At 43.5% G+C, this 14536-nt stretch overlaps 1 protein-coding gene across 1 annotated transcript; it reads left to right on the top strand.

Moving 5' to 3' along the window:
* The first annotated feature begins 2229 nt into the window (after positions 1-2229).
* Positions 2230-3742, top strand: OR6K6 (olfactory receptor family 6 subfamily K member 6). Its single transcript, XM_060643173.3, has one exon. It carries the CDS (start codon positions 2375-2377, stop codon positions 3371-3373), a length of 999 nt encoding a protein of 332 aa, XP_060499156.3. The 5' UTR covers positions 2230-2374; the 3' UTR covers positions 3374-3742.
* Positions 3743-14536: the final 10794 nt, after the last annotated feature.

Raw genomic sequence — 14536 nt, 5'->3', positions numbered from 1 at the left:
CTGAATAAATGTTTGAACGGTGACCAATGGTGCAGGCTTCCTAGTGAGAAGGGCCTCACTCAGGGCGGCAAAGCGGCCACTCTATTTGCCCGCTATGAGTCACTTAGTGCTGAACTTGCTTCCCTTTTCTCCTAACACCGTAGCCTCCTGCTGTGTCCATCTACGTTCTCCATAAAGACCACTCAGCATGGCCATTGTCTGGCTGCTTCTGGCTGAGAAAGGACAGAGAAGTAAGCGGCTGCTTCAGTCAGAGAGCATTCAGACCTCACAGCTCTCCCAATGCAGGCTCCGCCCTTCTGCTAAGCACTGAAGCTTCCTCCCTTCCAAAGCCTTCTTCGAGGCTTGAGGCTGAAGGCGAGAGGCATTTTATATAAATTGCTTTTCCTAACCTGCAATGCATTTATTTTCATCTGCTTTTGACCTGAAAGAACAAAACCCAACAACGCTCTCATCTCACACTCAGGACAGTCCTGAGGATAGACGAAGCAGACAGAATGAACGACTGGTGACTCCGGACCTAAATCCCCCACTGTGGAACAAAAAAATAATCGTGGAATTTTAAGGCCTACAGACCAGGCTCCTAGCAACTGTTTGGGATCCCCGAAAAGTGTATTTGAACAAGTTATTTCTCCCCTCTCAGTTCTCAGCTTTTCTACTTATAAAACAATAATAATCTCTCTGTCACAGGTAGAAATAAATGAAATGAAATAATGTAGGGGCACCTGGGTGGCTCAGTTGGTTGAGCGTCCGACTTCAGCTCAGGTCATGATCTCACGATTCCTGGGTTCAAGCCCCACATCAGGCTCTGTGCTGACAGCTCAGAGCCTGGAGCCTGCTTCAGATTCTCTCTTTCTCTCTCTCTCTCTCTCTGTCCCGCCCCTGCTCATGCTCTGTCTCTCAAAAAGGAATAAACATTAAAAATTAAAAAAAAAAATAAACAAAATCAAATAGTCCAGGCGAGAGGGAATGCACCCTGCTCTCACGAACATTAAATAGCCTTACAAAAAGTCTAGTTGGCCCTTCTCCCTAACAGGTACATGCTGGCCTGATTTCTATTGCAGCTGGGTTTTGTGGCAGGCGTAGTTACGTTAGAAGTGATTTTTTATTTGGAATGATTTCCTTCCTGTTGGCTCTTTGATGTGGCTTAGGAGGTGTGCGGTGTGTGGAGTGGAGTTATATGCCTGCCCAAAATTCAGTGACAAATAGTCAGGCGCAAGGTGGTTCTGGAGAGACTCTTGGTCTGAGGAACTGTCAGGATCAAGCGCTGAGAGAGGCAGAGAAGGGGGAGAAGGAGAGGGATGTGAGCAGGGGTATTTCCTGGCATCTGGGCACTTGGCATCTAATGAGAAACAGATGTCACCGTGAAACAAAACAGAAACAAAGCAGAAGAGGAGATGACCAGCCCGCCAACCTCAGGTTAGGGATCAGGGCCAGAAAAAAATGGGAGAGCAGCGTGATGAATTATTGAAACAAGGGCTCCTGACAGTGTCTTTGTATTTTTTTTAACTCGCTATGAAGAACAGGAGTGGAGAATAGTTGGAAAGAAAGGTACACATTTTATTTTATTTTATTTTTTTTATTTTTTTTTTATTTTTTATTTTTGGGACAGAGAGAGACAGAGCATGAACGGGGGAGGGGCAGAGAGAGAGGGAGACACAGAATCGGAAACAGGCTCCAGGCTCCGAGCCATCAGCCCAGAGCCTGACGCGGGGCTCGAACTCACGGACCGCGAGATCGTGACCTGGCTGAAGTCGGACACTTAACCGACTGTGCCACCCAGGCGCCCCAAGGTACACATTTTAAAGCTAAACACACAGAGGCAGAGAGTGAGGGGGAGAACCAAGGAATTAAAAAAGTGAGCCCCCAGCAAGTATTTCTGGAGAATTCATTTGTGTGTCGCTTTGTGTTTTCTTTGCATCCGCTGAAGATGTTTACAAAAGATGTGTTGAGGGGCACCTTGGTGGCTCAATTGGTTGAGCGCCCGACTTCGGCTCAGGTCATGATCTCGCGGTTCATGAGTTCGAGCCCCGCGTCGGGCTCTGTGCTGACAGCTCGGAGCCTGGAACCTGCTTCGGATTCCGTGTCTCCCTCTTTCTGCCCCTCCCCGACTCGCACTTTGTCCATCTCTCCCTCAAAAATAAAGAAACGTTGCAAAAAATTTTTTAAAAGATGCACTGAGGGGTCCCAAAGCCAAGATTACGATATTTCTAGCAGGTTAGAGATCTCTACAGCTGAGAGATATTTCTAACTATCCTGTCTAGGGTCCCAGAGTCAACTTAGGTAACTTGATCACGGACAGGAGCGGAGCTGTTTCCGGTGTGTGATCGCCACGCCAATTTCAGGAGTTTCTCTGTCTCTTTTCTTCCGCTGGCAGATGACGGAGTTGGTGACCAGTGGGAATTTGACTACGGTGACTGAGTTCCTCTTCTCTGTGTTCCCACATCTGCCTGAAGGTGGCGTCCTCTTCTTCATTCTTCTGCTTCTCACCTACGGATTTATCGTAACTGGGAACCTAATGATATTCATCGTCGTCCAGCTCGACAGGGCCCTGCACACCCCCATGTATTTCTTCATCAGCGTCCTCTCTTTCCTGGAGATCTGGTACACCACGACCACCATCCCCAAGATGCTCTCCAGCCTGATCAGTGAGCACAAGACCATCTCTGTGGCTGGCTGCCTCCTACAGATGTATTTCTTCCACTCCCTGGGCATCACCGAAGGCTGCGTCCTGACGGCCATGGCCATTGACAGGTACGTCGCTATCTGCAGGCCTCTCCAGTACGCGACCATCATGACTCCCAGGCTGTGCACCCAGCTGGCCGCTGGGTCCTGCGTCTGTGGCTTCCTCCTTGTGCTTCCCGAGATCGTGTGGCTTGCCACCCTGCCTTTCTGTGGCTCCAACCAGATCCGGCAGATATTCTGCGACTTTACGCCCGTGCTGAGCTTGGCCTGCACGGACACGTCCCTGGCGGTCATTGTGGACGCCATCCATGCAGGGGAGATTGTGGCCTCCTTCCTGGCCATCGCCCTATCCTACATCCGGATCATCGTGGTGATTCTGGGGATGCCCTCAGCCGAGGGCCGCCGCAAGGCCTTTTCTACCTGCGCTGCCCACCTGGCTGTGTTCTTGCTGTTTTTCGGCAGTGTCGCTGTCATGTACCTGCGATTCTCAGCCACCTACTCCGTATTTTGGGACACAGCAATTGCTATCACCTTTGTCATCCTTGCCCCCTTCCTGAACCCCATTATCTACAGCCTCAGAAACAAGGACATGAAAGATGCTCTTGGAAGGCTTTTCTGCCGTCGGAGGAGGGCTAGTGGGGTCGGGGATAGATCCAGGGGCTGGATCCACTGTTTCTTGACTTGTTCGTGAGTATGTTCTGTTTCTATTGGCACAACCACTCACTCTGTTATTACAAACAAGAACAGAAAACTGCTGTGTCTAGGGCATTGGTGGCGATGTCACAGCCTGTTCGCATCCGTGCCCCTGCGGTGTTTGTGGTCTCCGAGGCAGCCCCAATAGACTTTGCGGCAGCACGGCACAGGCTAGCTTCCTCTTCGCCCCTCCAGCTGGGCTCCTGGCCTTCTCCTCTGTGGCCCCACATGCAGAAAAGGCCAGACAGCAGGACAGAAGAGACATGAAAGACACTGTGGTTCTGAAAATTGCCACCATCAACTCGCCCCCAGCCCTCTCTCCATTTGTGAATCCCTCTGATGCTCAGCACCCCACGTTGATAAACCATTTCCCGACACTAAAATCGTCTCCATTTTCAGCTTATTTAACCCACAAACTCGATTCGACATCCGTGCACTGATCACATACACCAGGCATGATGGAATTCGAGGCTCGTTGGAGTGACATAAAAATGAATAGGGGTGGGACCCCTGGGTGGCTCAGTGGGTTAAGCATCGACTTCAGCTCAGGTCATGATCTCAGGTTCGAGCCCCTCATCGGGCTCTGTGCTGACAGCTTGGAGCTGGAGCCTGCTTCGGATTCTGTGTCTCCCTCTCTCCCTGCCCCTCCGCTGCTCATGCTCTGACTCTCTCTGTCCCTCAGCAACAAATAAATGTTAAAATTTTCTTTTTAATGAATTGTGGCAATAGTCTACTTCTCTAGCAATTTCCCATTTGAAATACCTTCACATGTATGAATCCTCTTTAAATTTAAAATGTCCTAAAGCAATTAGGTCAGAAATCACCATTATTTACATGTTGGAACGGAAGCCTAGAGAAATGTACTGACTTGCCTGACGTCACATAGGTACTTAGTGACAGAGCGGGTCTTAACCTCAGGGCTCTACTTGGTGCTACGTCCTTAGTAAATGCTTGGTTTTGATCCGTTTGATCCATTTGGTGTTCAAGAAATGAAATTACTTTCCCCCAAAGTTTCAGGAAACCTACCAGTCTCTGATGAGTCATAGGAGTCATTGACTCTGCCCTCCATGAGCGTCCAGCCCTCACTCTGGTCACAGTGGCCTCCCAGAAACACTATCGTTCAGACCAGATTTTACACCTTGTTCTGCCACTAAACAGTGCCGTGTCTGTAAAGCCTTTGGTTGGATCAGATCAGCGGTTCCCCAAACCAATGGATCATTGGAACTTAGGATTTAGCAAATCTGAAAGTGAAGCCCATGCATCTGCATTTCTGAAGAGCTGACCTGAAAATTCTGAGGGCAGGTTGGGGTTGAAAGCAGCTGCATGAGATGACCACTAAGATCGCCTCCAGCCCTGGGGCCCTTTGGTATTTAGAAGAGTTAACATGTTTTAATAACATCTGAGCTTGCAGTAAGTACCTTACATGTACTATCCCTTTTATCCGCACGACAATCCTGTAGAAACAATATCAACCCTGAGTTTTCCAAAGGAGAAAAGTGAAGCACAGAATTTCAGTAACTGGTCTGGGTGCCCCGGGTTAATGATGAGGAAATCAGGACAGAAACCCAATGACTCGAGCGCCCGCAGCGAGGGCCGATCGCCGTGCTCTGGGTCCCTTTCATACAGCTTGCCTCCCAAGACAGATCGCTAAACCCAGGAAGAAATCCGGAGGAAATGTGGCCTTTCGGTGAGGCAGTGGGATCACTAATTAGTATACAGGACGTGCTAGAGGGTTTGCTTCTCCAGATTTCAAGATTGATTTCTTAACAACTATTTGCCTGGCAATTCTATTTCAGGAACTGTGTCGGGGGCAGTGGATTCACTTAGTGACCGTCACACCCGCAGCTTGGCCTTGGAGGCCTCAGAGCCTAATAATTCATTAGCTGCTCTTACTAAGAATGCCACCAGCCATCCAATTTGCCAGCTTTCTTGGCATGAGATGCGGTGGTCCCTGTGCCTTCATTGCTCCCAGCCATTTTATTTTATTTCCTTCAGACCTTCCAAAATGTGCTATTTGTGTCCCAACTCTCTTTGAATGCGCGCCCCTTTTGGTCCTTTCCTCTCTCGACTCTGTGCCTTGATTTTTTTCTTTTCACAAGAACATCCCAACCTTTGAGATCAAGGCTCGGGAGTGATTCTTTTTTATGCCACTGCTGTTCCCTATTTCTCCATGTTACTCCAACTTGCTGGAATGTTCAAGAAAGATTCCTCACGCTGCTGTTGCTACCACTGGTTTCAGGACCACTGTGGGCCCTGGTTTTGACATGACTCGCTTTCTGTCTTTCTGCTTTTCTGTGGTTTCCTGTTCGCCCCACACAAACAAGATGTTTGGATGAAAGGCCCACAGACCACAAGGAGATTTCCTTCTGAACACCACACATCAGCACAGGGTTCTGCCGACTGCCTGTCTACTAGCCGAACTTTGTTCTTGACTTGTGGACCCACTGATCGACATGCCGGGCTGGCTGACAGGACAGCCAGACGGATGCAAAGGTAGATGTAAGAGGTAGATGTAAGGGCAAAGGCAACAAAGAGAAGAGCCTTGATGATGATGACAGACGGTCCCCACATCTGCCCAAGGCAGCAAAAGGAGAAGAAATACGGGAGGGAGGGTCTATCATCTGTGGGGAGGCAGGAGCCAAAGGATCCAGGCTAAGCTAATAATTCCATGTCCTCAATTGCTTTGTTTCCTTGACCACTTCCTAGTCCCAGCCCCGGTCCAGTACGGGAGCATCTCTTACGCATAATTACAGCCTTGCTTTTTGCTTAAGTTCATCAGTTTTAGAGAATGTCTATTTTCCCCACTTGTTCTGAACTTGAAGCTGCCTTGGGAGACATCCAGCTATCTCTGGATAGAGGAGCAGGAACTCCTCCTCAACATATCTGAAAAAAAGGTAATCTAGGCTCCATTTGAACACTCTGTCAAGACGGTCTCCTACCAAGTTAGGTAGTTATCAGATAACCCCTCCTTACTGGACTGAATTGAACGTGGTCACCAAGACGGAGGGCTCTGAGGTCATACTGTCTAAACATGAATCTAGATTTTGTACTTTTTCCAACAGTACAACTTGGAGAACTAGCAAAGGTGTCCTGAGCCTCGGTGTCCCTATCTGTCATTTAGGAGCTTTGAGGACTTTAAAGATCAAAGGCCACGAGGTGTATAACATGCTGAGCACAGTGGCTATAATATTCGTCAAATATTGCTTATTATTTAATGCTTTTGTTCCTCTTACTATCGTCCTGAGCTGAAAATCACTTCCAGGGCCCTCGTGTTGTATCACTCCAGGGGATGCCATCCAGTCTTTCCTTTTTGCTTTCCGGGATCTCGGTAGCAGAGGCTGGATCACCTCTATTTCACAAAGTAGGTGTCACAGGGCCCAGAATTAAAATGGCTGTATGATTTTTGGCACAGAACAAAAGAGCACCTTGCACGTGCAGATGACAGAGTCCTGTTTAGGATGTGTGATGCTTCCCCGCGTTGGAAATTTATTATCTCACATAAGCCATGGTTCTTTTTATTTTGGAACTGGAAAATGATCAGTCTTATAACTAAATCCCTTCACACAAGAGTCAGACGTTCTCAGGGCATGGGCTGAAACACTGCTCCTCTGGGTCTAGGACAGGAGATTCTCATCCCAGTTGAAATTTCCTTCCCTCAAACAGGGACTGAAAACACCAGGGAACAGAGCAGCAAGCCTGTCTAAGACACATGTGCTGGCCTTGCAAACCCTTGGTTTGGGTCAGTTTAACCAGTGATATCCCTCCATTCATGTATATTTTTCCTTTTTAAAAATAAATGTTTTTAATTGTTTCTTTTGCTACACTAGACTGCCTTCCATGTGTCTTATATCTTTGGACTAATCAACTCCCATGTTGGGTAAAGTAAAAAGTAAAATAATCATGGAAACAGTTATTTTGTTGTTTTTGTCTCCCTTAGTCTCTTCCCCTCCCCTTCGTCCACCTAAAATCGTATGTTCAGAGAAAGTAGTCATGAAGGCATCTATATTTCAACAGAGAATTTCTTTATGAGTTGCATGAACTTGATAAATACTTCATATGTATGTTTCCTCTTTAAGTTTGATATATACGATCTAGCTATCTATCTATATACACACATACACATGGAACATATATATATGTATATAACTTTATATGTAACATGTTCATAACTTGTATATTATTTTTATGTATGAAATTTATGTAATATGCAACTAAAGCTTAATTACATATAATATGGTATATATTTATATGATATAATACGCATATTTAAGTGTAAGTTTGATTTTTCCATATCCTCACTTATTATTTGCTTGACACAATTATTTTTAATTCTTTCAGAGAAATCTCAGCAAGTGTTAGTGGCTTCCCCTATTTTTGTCAGCTTTTTACATGTTCCGAAGCTATGTTGTTAAATGCAACCGGGTAAGAATGTTATGTCTGGAATGAAATTTTCCTGATAATATTTTAGAGTTTCTCTCTATATTGCTGCTAACACTTTTTTCTCATAGATTCTATTTTGTTATTATACTGCTACGCCAAACATTTTCTCTTTCTTTCCATACTTTGCATGTCTGTATGTTTAGACAGATCTCTTATAAGCAGCAAATAGCTTAATTAAAAAGACCTCTTATGAGAGTCTTTGTATTATAATAAGTACGCTTAGCCATTTACATGTTTTGTGATTTAAATAGGCTTGAAAGTGTTTCTCCCAAAATACTTGTGCTTCCTGTTTTTTTTCATTCCTTTCCAATTTGTTTTTCTTCCTTTCCTTTTCTAATTAGATGGATAAAATTTTCTATATTTTTCCCTACAAACTTTTTTCTCTGCTAGTTTGAAAACACGGATAGTCTTCTTTTAATGATTATTCTATTTCTTTGTTTTTTAAAGTTTTATTACGCAATATTTGTAAACATTCATGAAAGTGTAGAAAATATTAAACCCATAGATTTCTTTTTTTTTTTTATTTATTTATTTATTTATTTATTATTTTTTTTTTAATTTTTTTTTTTTCAACGTTTTTTATTTATTTTTGGGACAGAGAGAGACAGAGCATGAACGGGGGAGGGGCAGAGAGAGAGGGAGACACACAGAATTGGAAACAGGCTCCAGGCTCCGAGCCATCAGCCCAGAGCCTGACGCGGGGCTCGAACTCACAGACCGTGAGATCGTGACCTGGCTGAAGTCGGACGCTTAACCGACTGCGCCACCCAGGCGCCCCTTTTTATTTTTTAATATATGAAATTTCCTGTCAAATTGGTTTCCATACAACACCCAGTGCTCATCCCAAAAGGTGCCCTCCTCAATACCCATCACCCACCCTGCCCTCCCTCCCACCCCCCATCAACCCTCAGTTTGTTCTCAGTTTTTAACAGTCTCTTATGCTTTGGCTCTCTCCCACTCTAACCTCTTTTTTTTTTTTTTTTTTTCTTTTCTTTTTTCCTTCCCCTCCCCCATGGGTTTCTGTTATGTTTCTCAGGATCCACATAAGAGTGAAACCATATGGTATCTGTCTTTCTCTGTATGGCTTATTTCACTTAGCATCACACTCTCCAGTTCCATCCATGTTGCTACAAAAGGCCATATTTCATTTTTTCTCATTGCCACGTAGTATTCCATTGTGTATATAAACCACAATGTCTTTATCCATTCATCAGTTGATGGACATTTAGGCTCTTTCCATAATTTGGCTATTGTTGAGAGTGCCGCTATAAACATTGGGGTACAGGTGCCCCTATGCATCAGTACTCCTGTATCCCTTGGATAAATTCCTAGCAGTGCTATTGCTGGGTCATAGGGTAGGTCTATTTTTAATTTTCTGAGGAACCTCCACACTGCTTTCCAGAGTGGCTGCACCAATTTGCATTCCCACCAACAGTGCAAGAGGGTTCCCGTTTCTCCACATCCTCTCCAGCATCTATAGTCATAGATTTCAAAGTTGAATCATACAAAATATTTTGTCATTTCCACTTCATCTATTTTTTTAATAATTTATTTTATTATATTTTTAAATGTTTATTTCTTTTTTAATTTTTATTTTTTTAACGTTTATTTATTATTGAGAGACAGACCGTGAGCAGGGGAGAGGCAGAGAGCGAGGGAGACACATAATCCAAAGCAGGCTCCAGGCTCTGAGAGCTGTCAGAACAGAGCCCAAAGCGGGGCACAAACTCACAAACCACAAGATCATGACCTGAGCTGAAGTCAGACGCTTAACCGACTGAGCCAACAGGTGCACCAGTGTTTATTTCTTTATTTTGAGAAAGAGAGAGCACACATGAGTGGGAGGGGCAGAGAGAGAGGGAGACAGAGAATCCCAAGCAGGCTCTAAGCTGTCAGCGCAGAGCCCAATGCAGGGCTTAACCCCACGAACCACAAGATCATGACCTGAGCCACATTCAAGAGCCGGCCGCTTAACTGACTGAGCCACCCAGGCGCCCCTTTTAAAAAATATTTTAAAATAAATTCCAGGGGAGACAAGAGTCCAGGGCCAGATGGCTTTCCAGGGGAATTCTACCAAACATTTAAGGAACGTTTAACACCTATTCTCTTGAAGCTGCTTCAAAAAATAGAAATGGAAGGAAAACTTCCAAACTCTTTCTTGAAGCCAGCATTACCTTGATTCCAAAACCAGACAGAGACCCCACTAAAAAGAACCATAGACCAGTTTCCCTGATGGACATGCAAAATCCTCAAAAAAATCCTCAGAAAAAAAAAAATCCTTTTTTGAGGCAAAAATCCTCAACAAGATATTAGCCAACCGGATCCAACAATACATTAAAAAAATTATTCACCACGACCAAGTGGGATTTATACCTGGGATGGAGGGCTCATTCAATGTCTGCAAAACAATTAACATGATTCATCACATCAATAAAAGAAAGGACAAGAACCATATGATCCTCTCGATAGATGCAGAGAAAGCATTTGACAAAATACAGCATCCTGTGTTGATAAAAACCCTCAAGAAAGTAGGGAAAGAAGGAGCCTACTTCGAGATCATAAAAGCCATATAAGAACAACCCAATGCTAATATCATCTACAACGGAGAAAAACTGAGAGCTTTCCCCCCAAGGTCAGGAACAAGACAGGGATGAAGAACTCTTGCCACTGTTATTCAACATAGTATTGGAAGTCTTAGCCTCTGCAATCAGACAGCACAAAGAAATAAAAGGCATCCAAATCAGCCAGGAGGAAGTCAAACTTTCACTCTTCGCAGATGACATGATACTCTATATGGAAAACCCAAAAGATTCCACCAAAAAACTGCTAGAATTGACTCATGAATTCAGCAAAGTTGCAGGATATAAAATCAATGCACAGAAATCGGTTGCATTCCTATGCACCAACAATGAAGCAACAGAAAGAGAAATCAAAGAATCGATCCCATGTACAGTTGCACAAAAAACCATAAAATATCTAGGAATAAATCTAACCGAAGAGGTGACAAATCTATACACTGAAATCTATAGACAGCTTATGAAAGAAATTGAAGAAGACACAAAAAAATGGAAAAAGATTCCATGCTCCTGGATAGGAAGAACAAATATTGTTAAAATGTCAATACTACCCAAAGCAATCTACATATTCAAAGCAATCCCTACCAAAGTAACACCAGCATTCTTCACAGAGCTAGAACAAATAATCCTAAAATTTGTATGGAACCAGAAAAGACCCTGAATAGCCAAAGCAATCTTGAAAAAGAAAAGCAAAGCAGGAGACATCACAATCCCCGACTTCAAGCTATACTACAAAGCTGTAATCATCAAGACCATATGGTACTGGCACAAGAACAGACACTCAGATCAATGGAACAGAATAGAGAACCCAGAAATGCACCCACAAACGTATGGCCAACTAATCTTTGACAAAGCAGGAAAGAATATCCAATGGAAGAAAGACAGTCTCTTCAGCAAGTGGTGCTGGGAAAACTGGACAGCAACATGCAGAAGAATGAACCTGGACCACTTTCTTACACCAGTCACAAAAACTCAAAATGGATGAAAGACCTCAATGTAAGACAGGAAGCCATCAAAATACTAGAGGAGGAAGCAGGCAAAAACCTCTCTGACTTCGGCCACAGCAATTTCTTATTCAACACGTCTCTGGAGGCAAGGGAAACAAAAGCAAAAATGAACTACTGGGACCTCATCAAGATAAAAAGCTTCTCCACAGTGAAGGAAACAATCAGCAAAACTAAAAGGCATCCGACAGAATGGGAGAAGATACTTGCAAATGACACATCAGATAAAGGGTTAGTAGCCAAAATCTATCAAGAACTTATCAAACTCAACACCCAAAAAAACAAATAATCCAGTGAAGAAATGGGCGAAAGACATGAATAGACACTTTTCCAAGGAAGACATCCAGATAGCCAACTGACACATGAAAAAATGCTCAACATCACTCATCATCAGGAAAATACAAATCAAAACCACAAACAGATACCACCTTACACCTGTCAGAATGGCTAACATTAACAACTCAGGCAACAACAGATGTTGGTGAGGATGCGGAGAAAGATCTCCTTTGCACTGCTGGTGGAAATGCAAGCTGGTGCAGCCACTCTGGAAAACAGTATGGAGGTTCCTCAGAAAACTAAAAGTAGAACTTTCCTAGGACCCAGCAATTGTACTGCTAGGCATTTATCCATGGGATACAGGTGTGCTGTTTCGAAGGGACACATGCACCCCCATGTTTATAGCATCCCTATCGACAATAGCCAAAGGACGGAAAGAGCCCAAATGTCCATGGATGGATGAATGGATAAAGAATATGTGATACACACACACACACACACACACACACACACACACACACAATGGAGTATTACTCGGCAATCAAAAAGAATGAAATCTTGCCATTTGCAACTATGTGGATGGAACTGGAGGGTATTATGCTAATTGAAATTAGTCAGTCAGAGAAAGAAAAAAATCATATGACTTCACTCATATGAGGACTTTAAGAGACGAAATAGATGGACATAAGGGAAGGGAAACAAAAATAATATAAAAACAGGGAGGGGGACAAAACAGAAGAGACTCTTGAATATGGAGAACAAACAGTGTTGCTGGAGAGGTTGTGGGAGGGGGGGTGGGCTAAATGGGTCAAGGGCATTAAGGAATCTACTCCTGAAATCATTGTTTCACTATATGCTAACTAATTTGGATGTAAATTTTGAAAAATAAAAAATAAAAAATAAAATTTAAAAAATAAAATAAATTCCAAAGATGTTTACATTTCCCCCTAAACACATTTTCTTCACTAATCACCGTACCATTGCCTCATTCTAAAAATTCAACAATTTCTCAGTATCACCTGATATCTAGTCCATAGTCAAGTGTCTTCACCTGCCCCATAAACATCCTTTCACGTTTGGTTTATTTGAACCAAGATTCACGTTACTTTGGTTGTTGTCTCTTTCAATTTAGAATAGTTCTCTCATGTTCACTCACCCTCTACCCCTTCCCCTTTCCACACGTCATCTCTCTCTCTCTCTGTCTGTCTCCCTAAGTCTAAAGATCATGTTTAAAGGCTTCTGCCCTGTGGAGACATCTAGAATGAAGCCCATCCTGTCAACAAGCTGCTGGACAGGTTGGCTGTGTTCTGGTGAGACTGTGTTCATTCACCTGTTAAGCCCAGAGCATCCCAGAAAACTCCAAACAGTGTACCACAGTCGGTTTTAAACCAAATATTCATCAGGTGAGCTTAACTTCAGCCCCATTTTTTAAAACAGGTTTACTGAGATACAATTTACAAACCAGACAATTCACTCATTTTGGTGTAAAACTGAATGGCTTTTAACATATTCACAGATGTTGCAAAACCATCACTACAATAAACTTCAGGAAGGTTTCAACACCTCAAAAAGAAACTCTGTATTTTCTAACTATCACCGCTCCCTGGCCAGTTGCCCCCCAGCACACATTTCTGCCACTAATCTAGTTGGGGTTTTCTAGATTTCTCTATTCTGGGTATTTTACGTGAATGATATCACAGAGTATGCGGCCTTTGTTGTGTCTGGATTCTTTCACGTAGAATAAAACTCGCAAGATTCCTCCAGGCCGCGGTGTGTATGGAGACTTCATTGTTTGTTATGTATGAAGATATTCCGTTGCTTAGATATGTACACGTTTAGTTCATTCACTTCTCCATCGATAGACATCTGGATGGTCTTTTTGTTTTGGCCACTAGAAATAATACTGCCGTAAATATTCATGTACAAATTTCTGTGTGGACGTATATTGTCGTTTCTTTTGGATAAACACCCAGGATTGGAATTGCTGGGTCCTGTGACAACTCTCTGTTTCATCTTTGGAGGAAATCCCAGGCTGTTTTCCAAAGTGCTTATGTCACTTTCTGTTCCCACAAGCCGTGTGTGAGGGTACTGCTACTCAGACCCTTTGTTCATTTTTCAATTGTGTTATTTGCCTTTTTGTTATTGAGCTGCAAGAGTGCTTCATACATGCTAGAAACAAGTCCCTTATCAGACACATGGTTTGCAAATAATTTTTCCTATTCTATGAGTTGTCCTTCGCTTTCTTGAAGGTGAGACCCCCTTTCACAACTACCCCTACAAGTCCTCGGGTGCCAACGTCCTGGGGCTGCCACCGTCTGCTTGTTTCCAGACCCAGAACCCAGTTATCAACTCATTCAACTGTCACTTTCATCTTTTCTCCTTGTCCTGTCCTATCCTGGACCTTTTAAACACTAGAGGCACCAAGCCGGGAGGCTGAGGATTTGTTTTCTTAATCAGAATCCCTGACTGATTTTCTCTGTAGGGTCGGCAAGGAGTTCCCTCCACCTGGGTCTCAATACAGATACAATCATTGCTTTGATGAAATGGCTGATTCGGGTCTATCTCTCAGTTTGCATCTTCATTGTAACCTCCTCGAGAAGAGGGTGTAGGGGTATTTATCACTAATTACCACAATTTTAATTAACTAACAGTAACTAAGTATAAATCAGTTGTAATTTTAATATTTATATTCTCAACTCTTTCCAACCAGCCTAAGTGCAGGAACTGGACAGTACCCGTTTTGTTCATCCTTCTGTGGCCTTAACAGACACGTGATGTATGTAGTCAGAGCGAAATAAAGAGCTGAATGGAAAAGATGGGTGGTTGGATGGGTACCTTTAAGATAGTACAAATATCAACTTTGGG

This window comes from Panthera onca, chromosome F1 (assembly GCF_046562875.1).
Source record: "Panthera onca isolate mPanOnc1 chromosome F1, mPanOnc1 haplotype 2, whole genome shotgun sequence".
In the NCBI taxonomy this organism is placed as follows: domain Eukaryota; kingdom Metazoa; phylum Chordata; class Mammalia; order Carnivora; family Felidae; genus Panthera; species Panthera onca.
Note: the sequence above shows the minus strand (reverse complement) of the source record. Positions and strands in the feature narration are given on the sequence as shown.